Source organism: Nelumbo lutea, chromosome 1, assembly GCF_056320005.1.
Source record: "Nelumbo lutea isolate HS-2025 chromosome 1, American lotus-T2T, whole genome shotgun sequence".
In the NCBI taxonomy this organism is placed as follows: domain Eukaryota; kingdom Viridiplantae; phylum Streptophyta; class Magnoliopsida; order Proteales; family Nelumbonaceae; genus Nelumbo; species Nelumbo lutea.
The window spans coordinates 152,223,168-152,235,303 of NC_142684.1; the positions used below are offsets into that span (position 1 = coordinate 152,223,168).

The 12,136-nt window shown below is 42.3% G+C and overlaps 1 protein-coding gene across 1 annotated transcript; it reads left to right on the forward strand.

The window, feature by feature from the left end:
• Positions 1-979: 979 nt before the first annotated feature.
• Positions 980-3,756, forward strand: LOC148878421 (protein VERNALIZATION 3-like). The gene is made up of 4 exons (XM_088954375.1): positions 980-1,254; positions 1,397-1,458; positions 2,328-2,368; positions 3,296-3,756. The coding sequence occupies exons 1-4, from the start codon at positions 1,057-1,059 to the stop codon at positions 3,514-3,516; spliced, it is 522 nt and encodes a 173-aa protein (XP_088810501.1). The 5' UTR covers positions 980-1,056; the 3' UTR covers positions 3,517-3,756.
• The last annotated feature ends 8,380 nt before the right edge of the window (positions 3,757-12,136 follow it).

The following is a 12,136-nucleotide window of genomic DNA, read 5'->3' on the forward strand; positions in this document are numbered from 1 at the left end:
CTGTTCATTGGTGACAAGATTTTGTGTATTTCTTATTCTTCGTACCATGTTGGTTCGTTGGAGCTTGGGGACTTGTTAGCTTGTTAAAGTTCTTTTAGGGAACGTCCTAGCAATGGTTCCCATAGGCGGCGCCAATTGTTGATGCTTGAGATAGCCAAGGACAACAAAGTAATTTTGCCCCTAGAATCCGAAGGCTTCGAGGGTTCGGGGAGATTGTTGCCGAAGCCAAGATATACGGGCCGATGCAGAAAGGACTTCGAATACTATAGAAGCCGAAGGGAGGTGGCCGAGGTGCTGCAAGATAGAATGCGTTAGAGGCCCTAGGTGAAAAAGATCGCCCCCTAAACTCTACTCATTTATTTACTTGTTGGGTGGAGATGGTGGTGGTGGGTGGCGGGAGACTTTGTACAATAAAATTGAATTGGAATATATCTCCTTCTCTCGATCAAGTCCAAACAATTAATATTGGGAGAACATTTTGGCTGTCTATACGTACATACGTTTGACAACCAGGGTGTTTCTCATTGGTATCATGGAGATAGAGAAATTAATAGAGATGGAAGAAATGAAAAATGATAAATAATGAAGAGTTGATGAATTTCCTTTGAGCGCTGAAACAAGGATAAAAGAGTGAATTAATGGGACTACTGATGATGATTAGGTAGCTAGCATCCCCGGATCAACAAGTGTGAAGCAACCAATGAAGGTCAAACAAGTTTGATGCCTGAGAGAGATTATATATTATTATTCCCCAACAAGAACAAGGTTTTCAATCTCACAACAATATTCCACCAGAATAGGAATATATAGCAGACGGCCCACCTAGTTTTGGGGTGCAAAGGTGGAAAAATAGTTACAGCATATTGATTGATATTGGAGTGTGCAATAAAAAGTGGATTCCGGTCATACAAGGAAAGTAAGAGGAAAAGATGCCGGCTGCCTTCAGTATATATATAGCTTCCTCTCATCATCATCAATTGCCCCAAGTTGATTGCTATAAGTACTACTTGTATACTTGTAGCTAATTAGTTGGTTGTGTTGTTTTAATTTTCAACCATGTCGAGGAGAAGAGACCCTTTAGTTCTTGGTCGTGTGATCGGGGATGTGTTGGATCCCTTCGATAAATCCATATCCCTTAGAGTATTCTACAACAATAGGGAAGTTAACAATGGGTTTGAGTTTAGGCCCTCTGAAGTGGTTAATCAACCAAGGGTTGAAATTGGAGGGAGTGACCCAAGGAAGATGTACACACTGGTAAGTTGTCACACTTGCTCTTTTCAGGTAGTTACTTATGCACTAGCTAGCTACTTAATTACTGCTTAAATCCTCTACAATTCCCATTTACCTTGCATCACTAGTTTCTTGCTTCAACTATATATGCTTCTTCTCCTTTCAGGTAATGGTTGACCCTGATGCTCCTAGCCCAGCTGATCCCAATATGAGGGAGTATTTGCACTGGTCTCTCTCTCTCTCTGATACTGTTTCAATGGAGCTATTGATTCTAAAGCATATACACAGGAAAACAAATTGTAAACTTTACCATTCATCTTAGAAAATACTTTTAAATGATTCATAATTTTTGTACTACTGGTAGCTTAGATGTCAGCCATCTCTGTTGGTGCTCCTGAAGACTAGGGATTGAATCCCATTTGGCAACTAGGGGTTCCCTGCCGTCTGGAACAGCTCGTCCTCACCCAGTTGGCTCTCAAAAGAAAATAAATAAATAAAATGTGTTCCCCATATCATCATCATCATCCTCTATTCTAATGGAAACTTTAACCCATAGTCCCTGTCACATGTTCTAGACTCCAGAGCATATCACCTGCAGGACCATTGACTCAAGTGACTTCCTAACCCACCCCTGTTTTCCAAACACACGGGTGGTGACTGTGTCTACTGTTGGGGAATTTATATGAAAAAAAAACACCCAAATTGAAGGTTTACGTGTCTGCTTGGGAAAGGAACAGAGTTTGTGGACTCTGGTCAATGGGTTAGAGGATCCCACCTAAAGAGAGAACACATCTATGAATACAGAATTCACATCTGCATTACTTTATTGGGACTCCACTAAAAGGTGTCAACTAACTTATTAGCAAGATCTCTTGTTGGCTGTAGTAATCCCTCTTTAATCAGCCTTAATAAGGTCAACACTCAACTCTCTAACCTTGAGACTGTCGAATGCATATGTCCTAGGGATTTGAGTACATCTTCCTCTGAAACAAGATTGAGCTTTGTAATGGGCAACAAATCTACCTGATTTGGCCACTTATTTTTTGCAGCTTATCATATATACTTGTAGTACTGACAAGCTTTCCATGACAATCTAGGTTGATGAACGACATTCCCGGAGGAAGCGAAGCAAGTTATGGTAAGTCTAAAAGCAAATATTTAGAAGTAAAGATACACATAATCATAATTTTATGTTCAAATGTTCTATTCTATTTAAAGACTTCTGACAGCTTCAGAGGTATCCAAGCGGACCAAGCCCGACAGAAAGGATTTTTTTTTTTTTCTTTTAAAGCCTTAGCCTGGACCAAGCCCAGCCTTTTTCAAGAGATATGGGCCTTTAAATTTATTGAGTCCGATCGTGACCCATTGATCGGAAGATGGTCAGTCAGGCTCAGGGGGTCAACAGGCCAACCCTGTCCATGTCTAGGAAGACCCAAATATTTCTATCATAAACAATTTGTAGGCGAGTGATTGGGTTTATAAGCCGGGAAGGTTTTGTAATGAAACCGGTAAGGCCTTGTTTGGTATCAATGCATTTTTTAGGCAACGGCAATGCTTTTTGAAATTCATTAAACATTTTGCATTCTATGCATAATTTTTTAGGGATAAGTAGATTGCGTTCCACTTAAGAATTCTAAATTAAACTACAGATCTATAATAGTTCAAAATTATAAATACCTCTACCTATAACATCCATATCCACCCGTGAATTGCCATCAATTCCGAACCGGCACTTAGGATTTCTGAAGGTGAACTGAACAGTAAAAACCCCCATTTTTTATTATTATTTGGTGCCAGTTAGGCACCACATAAACATAGGCAAGGAAAAAAATGGTTTTTCCATTACAAAAAACATCATTTTAGTATAAAACCCAAATTATGAGTATTACTTAAAATTGTTTGAAAACACTTGATCAAAATACTCAATTAAATAAAAAGAAAAGTAGAGAGGAAAAAAATGCCTATATGGTATTGATATAGAGAAAATGCACTGCAAAAAAACGGCATTCATACCAAACACATGCTAACATAAGTTTTATTCATCTGTTGTTGGTTTCACTTTCAGGTAATGAGATACTATGCTACCAGAGTCCACGTCCAGTGGCTGGAATTCACCGTATCGTGTTCGTGTTATTTGAGCAAACAGTGAGGCAGGAGACTGATGCTCCGGGCTGGCGTTCAAATTTCAATGTTAGAGACTTCGCCGAGGTTTACAATCTGGGGTTGCCAGTTGCTGCTGTTTATTTCAATTGCCCAAGGGAGATCGGTTCCGGTGGAAGACGATAACAAAGAGCTAGGTTTATATTACTTTTGAGTTTTGAGGATGATCGATGCAGAAGAAAAACAAATTACGTATTTATGCTTGTTAGTACGTTGTACTCTTTGGCTTTAAGTTCAGATAGATGTTATATGTCTTTCTTTAAACTGTGATATGTCTTGTTACCACTTGGCACCTATTAATTACTTTCATCGGCAAACTTACTCCTATAAGGTTTCTATCATGAAAATTGAAAACTCTATTTTAGACGTTGAATTGTTAAGCATCTTTTATTTAACCCACAAGCATAAGACAGCAAGTATCGGTTCGTTTTTCTATAAGTTATTTATCCGAGTAAATGCAATTATCTACTTATCCAGGTAGGTGCATTTATCCATGTTCTTTTATTCCCAGAAAATAAGGCAATGACCATTTAAGCCATAGAAATCCATTATTAAAAGAGGCATTTTTATCACATTCAAATGTTGGTAATTTTCTCCCCTGTGTGGGAAAATTATTTATCCACCTAGAAGATGAGTATCACTTTCCTAGGCAAATAATACCCACGAAAATAAACTTTTCCTGGTTCCCACATAAATCTGAAAAAAGAACATGAGATTTTTAGACAATGGGAACCAAAATCCCATTGACCAACTTTCCCCCCTCTCAAAATCTAAAAAAAGAACACCCCCAAGTATGATTTAGATTTTCAATAAAGAAAGAAAATCAATGCTTTAAAACTCAATTCAGAGGGTGCATTATTTTTCCTTTGGATCAATGGCTCAATGGTTCAGCCGATTAACTCGTAACGTCATGGTATATATGTAAAATATAAAATAAAAAGATAAAAATGGTAACAGACTAAGTGTTTAGCATCGGAGCTGGGAACATCACACCGTTTTCTCATAAAAATGGTACTAGACATGTGGAGTTGTAACTTTGTTAGGAACCGTTTTTACCACATAGGTGTTTTCTGAGAAAATAGCATTGGTTTTGTTTGGTACTAGTGCTGGCAACAACGTTGTCAATATTGATCTATATTACCCAATATCTACGATGATGCCACATCATTTCATTACTGGCAGCAATATGCCATTTTCTTAGAAAACATTGAATTTGGTGTTGCTCCAAACCACACTTTCCCGATTTCCAAGGCATGGTTTGGAGCAACATTTTTTTCTGAAAAAACGATACCGAACAAGATGGCATTATTTGAAACACCTCTTTCTTAAAAAACAACATTGATGACAAACACCCACTAAATGAGCGGAATGGGTCAATGTTCAACCAGTCAACAATACGTGATTATTAGTAACTGAACCAGATCTCCTACCCACATGACACTACACCTGTGCATTAGGAACATCTCTCCATTAATGGTAATATGTTAAAATAGAAGATGTTCCCAATGTACATCTGTAGTGTCTTGTGGGTAGGAGATCTGAGCTCGAATTAAGGTTGGATCAAACTCAAATGGTACAACAAGAGTTTGAGTTAATCAGTTAGGGCCCATTTGGTTTGTGGGAATAGGGGTATGAATCTGAAATGGAATGGGCCATTCTCATTCCCATTCCAAACCGGATTTCCTGCCCACTACTCTCCACCCACACTCTACCTATCTTGAATTGCAGCCACACATCACCATCTTATATTGTAAGATGTGCGGCTGCAATGTATTATGGGCCGGTAGGGTGCAGGTGGAGAAAGTAAGTAGGAAATCTGTTCACTTCCCATTTCCATTCCTATCGGAATGTCATTCCCCCATTTAAAGGAATGACCACTCCCTCCCCTTCTTTGGGAATGAAATCTGATTTCAATTTATTTTAATTTTGATTCTGATTCTTCTGTTAATCAAACAGACTATGAAAATGAATTATTCTAATTTCAAGATATTTTGATTCCAATTAAAAACCAAATAGACCCTTAATTTCTCAATCAGTTTTTTTTTTCTTATTTCTTATTTTTTATCTTTTTAATTGGTGAGATTCTGGTCAAAATTGTTTAGCTTGACTATAAATTTTCTTTTGTTTTTCTATTGTTATTTCATAGTGATAAGGAGGCGAGGGAGGATCATGACCCTCCTAAAGTTTTGAAAGCACCATCAATATAAGTTGGGCCCCAACTATAAAGAAGGACCCCCCACCCCCTTCTAAGAATCTTGACTCTGCTGCCCCTTATGTTGATTTTATTGGCGGACTTGACAATTCTTTTGGGTATCAATTCCTCTTTTTTTTTTTTTTCTGTTTTTCATACTAGATGATGCAGGTCATAATAAACAAAAGTGATTTCTTGATCTAGAATACCATCGTTACTGTACCTTAACCTTTAGCTTTTTGAGAACAAAAGGCAGTGGCGCATATATAGCATTTTATTTTCTATATCTTTTTTCTTTCATGTGATGAACCAATACAGTCCACTGCTTCAATTCCTAATAAACCTCTTGCTTTCTACCTTCCACTAAAAAATTTGTTGTTTTTTCACCCAACTGAAAATTCCTGAGAGGTCTCTTTCATTAAAGAGCTTTTCTTGCAAATATACGACTAAGCATCTTAAAAAAGGAAACAGATCTTACGTAAAAGCATTTGTTGATTATAGGGTGGCTCCCAAATGTTGGACACGTCTATAACACGTGTCTGATGCGTATAAATAGGGCAGAGACTGATTACCCGTTGGACAATCCGATGATCCGTTGGACCGATGGAAAGGCGGGTTTACTTATGCTTGATCACCTATGAGGAAATGCTTGCCGAGCAAGCCACTCTCCTCTCTTAATTCTCTCTTCTCCAATTCCTCTCTCTCAATTCTCGTATCTCTCCCTACTCGGTTGCTCAGTGATAGTTGCAGTTGTACAATTCGTGTTTCCAACAATCAAAGAAGACTGACGGGAGAGTCTCCCTCTTCGAGAGAGTTCCTTGTCCTTTCGATTTTCCCCGTCGTTGCGAAAGGAGAACGAAGGACGGCCTGTCTCCTCATCGAAGGAAGGTCTCTTTCGTTTTGATGTCTCCGCTTTGCGTAGATCTGATCGATGGCCCTGTTTGCGCTGCTGTTGAAGACGGAATTTCTTGCTTCGACATTTTCACATGCTACAGCTCGATTTCCGAGGGGAAGTGTCACATTGTTGGGTTTTGCGAAATTTATAGTTGCGATGAAGGGTGATTTGGCTCGATTTACGAGGGGAAGTGCCACATTGTTGGGTTTTGCGAAATTTATAGCTGCGATGAAAGGTGATTTGGCTCGATTCCCAAGGGAAGTGTCACATTGTTGGGTTTTGTGAAATTTATAGCTGCAATGAAGGGTGATTTGGCTTGACCTAGTCAAAAGGAGATATGTGGACATGACTTCATTAAGAGATGACAACTCAGCTTGACACGTTCAGTTTGCAACAATGGAGTTCGCATATTCAGTCACCTCGGCACAAAGGCCATGGCTTAAGGATCATCTCGGAGTAGAGTTACTTCAATGCAGGTCTCACCTCGGGATTGAGGCACATCGGTATTCAAGCCAATTCAGAACTAAAAGGCCGAAGTACCAGATTGCAACCAACAACTCGAATCGACACGTAACCAACTCCAGAGGTCTCTCTAACGACTCCCGAATCCCTTGAGATCACGATAAGTTAACAGACCCCGACCTTTCCGAGATCACAATAAGCACTTATCCTCACTCCGCCAGAATCGGAGGAGGAACGAGATAAGCCTTACCTGTATACTGTTCATTCGGAAGTGAATCAAACTCCATCTACACGTCCTGGATATCCCGGAACTCTTTCGTGTGCCCCACGAATACTTAACTATATAAAGGCTCCAACCCCGATGGCATGAGGTACGCGTGATTTCTCTACTATCTAGCTCTCTAGCTCTCTACATTCTCAAATCTATTTCAGCTCGCAACAACTTACTAATTTAAGGATCGGAGCAACCTTGCCGGGCTAGCCACCCTAGGTTTTCTGGTCTTACTTTGCAGATTTACCTAGCTTGCCATCCGATTGGAAGCCAGATCATCCTCCAGCAGGGAGCAATCAGATCGCGCAACATCAATTGGCACCGTATGTGGGAATCGCTACAAAAAGTCTTCTCCACAATCAACAGCTCATTTGAAATCAATGGCATCTTCCAGTCACGCCGAACAGAGCACTGAAATGAACGTCTCTGGGGGGCAACCTCAATTTCCATCAGTGTGCATTGGTCAGTTCACCATATCGCTCACTGCGGCTGGGATCCCAACACTGACCGTGCCACAAAGTGCTACACAAGTAAACGCCTCGCTCCCTCCAGTCATGGGCGCAACCTTCGCTGAACCATCTATGGTTCCCCCTGGAGTCGGGCAGTCCCAGTTCGATGACCTGGTACACTGTGTGCAGGCCATTCAGGTCCAAATGCAGTAGGTCCAGCAATTCCAACAATATCAACAACATGTGTTTTACTAGTACTACCAACAACATTTCCCTCCACTACCGCAAAGCCAGCAGCCGGTTCCACCTCGGCACCCAGCAACTCAATAGAACCGACCTCGTGTGCAGAACACTCGATCTCCCCACCGAAGCAAGGAGACTTCCCAGGTCCCACTTCCTCTTGGGAGCCAAGTCTCACCTCGCAGCAGGAGAGACAGATAGATCACTCTACCCGCTTCACAAGGCAACATCGGAAACAGGTCCGGAGACACACAGCCCAATAGAGCTACTCTTCCTCGGCGTTCGCATCAGGAAGGTGGATCACTCACAGGTAACTGGTTTGGGGTGCTGGCCGCGAACTCAAGGCAAGGCCCTTCTATCCGCAACGGTCAACATCAAAACCCAAGGAACCAAGAGCTACCTTGCAGCAGAGCAGTACCAAGCCATACAGAGGTTAGCAACACCGATACCGAACCTATGTAAAAGCAGCAACGAAGGCATCACAAGGCACGCCAAACTTCAGCTCAGAGCAGCCAGCTCGCGAGGCCAAACCAGTAGGAACAAATTAAAGGTAAAGAAGAGGCGAGCTCGGTAGCCACAAAGACCGCTCCTCTACTCTCTGGGTCGTCCCCTCTGTCCTCCGAGCTCTTGGCAACCCCGATGCCCAAAAACTTCAAGATGCCTCCCCTCGACAAGTACGACAGATCTTTTGATCCTAACGATCATGTGGACTGCTTCCAATCCTAGATGCACCTAGTTGGGGCTGACGAGTCTTGCATGTGTGTAGCTTTTTCCACCACATTCAAAGGAGTAGCTCGCACATGGTATTGGAACCTCACGCCAGGATCAATCAAGAGTCGGGCGCAGTTCATGGAGTTGTCCACCTCGCACTTCATCACCAGCAAAAAGTGTCTGAGGTTCCAAGAGAGTCTCCTTAATGTAGTTCAGAGAGAAGGGGAGTCCATCAGAAGCTACATCAAGTGCTTCAACGACACATGCCTGTAGATCCCCGACCTAGACCCAACGGTGAGACTCACGACAACAAAGAAGGGCATAACTCATAGGGAATTCAAATGGCATGTGGTAGCCAACAAGCCGAAAGATATCACAGAATTCCTCAAGCTCGCTAACTAGTTCATCAGAACCAAGGAAGAGATGAATTAGAGGACCGATAATCCAGCAGAGGAGAGAAAAAGAGAAGGTGACAACACAGGTAATGACAGGAATAAGAGAAGAAAGAGTAAGTCCCTGACTAGGGGAGGAAACAAGTCTGGGAGCTGATCTCCTTCGCGATCTTGCAAGTTAGGTCAGCACTCCAGAACCCCACCTATATAAAGGACGAACTACACACTCCTCAACGGTAAACAAGGAGAAATCCTGATGGCTATCAAAGACTCCTCCTTTGTCAAGTGACCTCCTAGGTTGAGGGGAGATCCCGTCACCAGGAACAGGAACGTTTACTGTCACTTTCACAAAGACCATGGACACAGTACAGAGAACTGTAGGAACCTCTGCGATGAGATCGAAGAGCTCATCCGTCACAGGTATCTGAAAAATTTTATACAAAGAGAAGAAAGAAACCAAGCAAATCGGCAAACAAACCGGCAGGGGGACTAGAGAAGAAATGCTTCCGAGTCCAGTAACTGACAGAATGAGTAGCCGCCACGGCAACTGCTCAAGGAGAGACCAATCTGCGGAGTAATCAATATGATTATTGGTGGGTCCATCATCGCGGGCTGCATTTCGGCAGCAGGTCGAACTTCAGTTCGTGAATTAGAAAGCGAGGAGAAGAACTCGCCAAAGCGACCTAGAATTGAAGAGCCGATCTACTTCACAAAGGATGATGTACACGGTATCCAATATCCCCATGATGACGCCCTAGCGATAAAGCTAAGGTTCAACGACTTTGAAGTCAAGCGCATCCTAGTTGACTCAGGTAGCTCGGCCGACATTCTATTCAAGGACGTCTTCGACAAACTCTAGCTCCAGGAAAGCGACCTTAAGCTAATGGATACCCCCCTTGTAGGCTTCAACGACGAGTAAGTCAGACCCCTAGGGCGAGTTTTCAGTGCCTGTGGAGGTCGACATGTGGCCGAACATAGCGAGGTTCGAGCACACGTTTCTAGTAGTCGCAACCTCATCTCCCTATAACGCCATAGTAGGTCGGCCCATTATGCACGCTCTACGTGCAGTAGTATCCATCTACTACCTAGCAATGAAGTTCCCTACAGACTACGGAGTAGGGGTTGCACGAGGAGATCAACATGAATCTCGCAAATGCTACGTAGCCGCCCTCAAGGGGAAATCCAAGCTAGCGGCTGACGTCGAGCTCGAGCGACCTACGGAGTATGCCGAGGAGTGAGCTACACCGACAGAGGAGACAATTCACATCCCAGTCTCGACTAATGATCCCGTTAGACAGTTTTGTATGCCCTTAGCTTCAATCAAAATGATGTACTTTATGAGTTTATTGTAAATGAATAAAAGTGCATATTTGATTCATGTTCCCTTGGTATATTTCTATGTAATACCCTTAAACTGGACACTTAATGAGATTTGTGTTAGTTTAGAATGTTCACAGCCAGTGGGTCGGTCTGGGGAGACCTACCTTGACAAGGCTGACATTGTGATGCCACCAAGTCGGTTGGGGTGGCTTGTCTCAGCTATCAGGGTGAGAACCTAGGCACATACAGTGTAGGATTAATTGAATATTTGAATTGGACTAGATTTCTAATATTGCCCTGAACCCTAGAGATTGATGGGCAAAACTGGAAAGTTACACCCGACCCCTAGACTCAATTATGATACTGCACTAGGTGTCGGATTGGGCTATCTTTGATGTACCAATCAGTGAGATCCTTAGCGGGGGTCAAAATCAGGGCTGTCTTTGATGTACCAAGACTACCGGCAGCCGATTTCAATCATTGAGATTTGTTTTGCAAAATATATTTTATATGAGATATAAAAGTATATAAATTATGGTTTCAAAATGATTTGCAAAATGTTTTAATTCCTGGGATCCATATGAGAGAGAGTGCAACATTGTTCCTTGCAGCCGAGGGAGAGGTCCTCTCTTGTCGGGCAGTGTATGATCATTATGGGCTGAGAGGTTAAGTGTAAGACCATTGAGGATAATACCTGATGGGCTAATCTTGCATCTGCCCACAGTCCCTGGGTGTTACAAGGTGGCTTGGCCCAAGGACCACTTAGGGTAAGTGTTGGGCCCATAGAGCCCATCTGATGGGTTTCAGGGGGTGCACTTTCCATAACAGTGTATTCGGCCAGGCCTTGTAACAAAGGCTGGGCTAAACCCATGTGGCTGATGTGTAGATCAATGTTTGGGTCCCACGCCATACAAGGAAGCCCAACTGGGCAGCAGTTTGGAAGGCTAAATGAATACATAACATTAAATGTGCCTTGAGCCCATTTCGAACTTGGCTAATCTGATTAGTCACTTAAGGGGCAAATTCTGAGATGGATCAACTGATAGGATTGGGCCCACACCCTATCCACTTAGAGAGCCTTGATCTAAATGAGATTTAGATATGGAAACTTCCTAATTAGGTTATGAGATGGCTGATCTAATCTGAAGATAAGATAAAGGTTATCCCTTATCTTAAAGGGACAATAATCCAGATATGATTTGAGTTAGCAACTCCTAATGGGATTATGAGCTAATCCCTTTAAGTCTATAAAAGGAAGAGGGGGCGGCAGCCTTTAGACACATCAACACAATCACAAGCAAGCAATAGATAGTCTTGTCTTCAGAGCTGAAATCACAGAAGAGAGAATTTTGCACCCTGCAAATACTCTCTTGCCGCCTCCTTCCTGTAGCCACCGCCTACAGTAGTTCAATCTCCAGTTCTTGGGAGAAATCAAGATTGGATCTTGATTCCAATCTTTTGGAGAAAAGATTGGTGGGAGTTGTATTCACAAGCCATTCAGGTGATTCTTCAGAAGGGTCAAGTTCTTTTGGAAGAACACTGCTGATTCTGCTCCACCCTGCACTGTGCCATCTTCAGTGGGAGTAGATTTTGGATCATTCCTTGGGCGTGAACACCTCCATTGGGAGATACTACTTCTCTGTATCAGGTATTATCTCTCCCTACTCCTTTTGGTTCAGATCTAGTTCAGTTTATGGTTCAAGAATGATCCTTGAAAATATGATTTTCTAAATGGGGAATTCAATTCCCAATTAAAGGGAGAGAAAAAATTTGTGAAATTTGCCCCCTTATTCCGCAATTTTTGGGCGTCCATGT

Excerpts from the sequence above, each read along its gene's own strand:
- LOC148878421 (XM_088954375.1), top strand. The coding sequence starts at position 1,057 with ATGTCGAGGAGAAGAGACCCTTTAGTTCTTGGTCGTGTGATCGGGGAT. Across the intron at positions 1,255-1,396 it reads CAAGGAAGATGTACACACTG|GTAATGGTTGACCCTGATGC; the intron begins GTAAGTTGTCAC and ends TTCTCCTTTCAG. Across the intron at positions 2,369-3,295 it reads AGGAAGCGAAGCAAGTTATG|GTAATGAGATACTATGCTAC; the intron begins GTAAGTCTAAAA and ends TTTCACTTTCAG.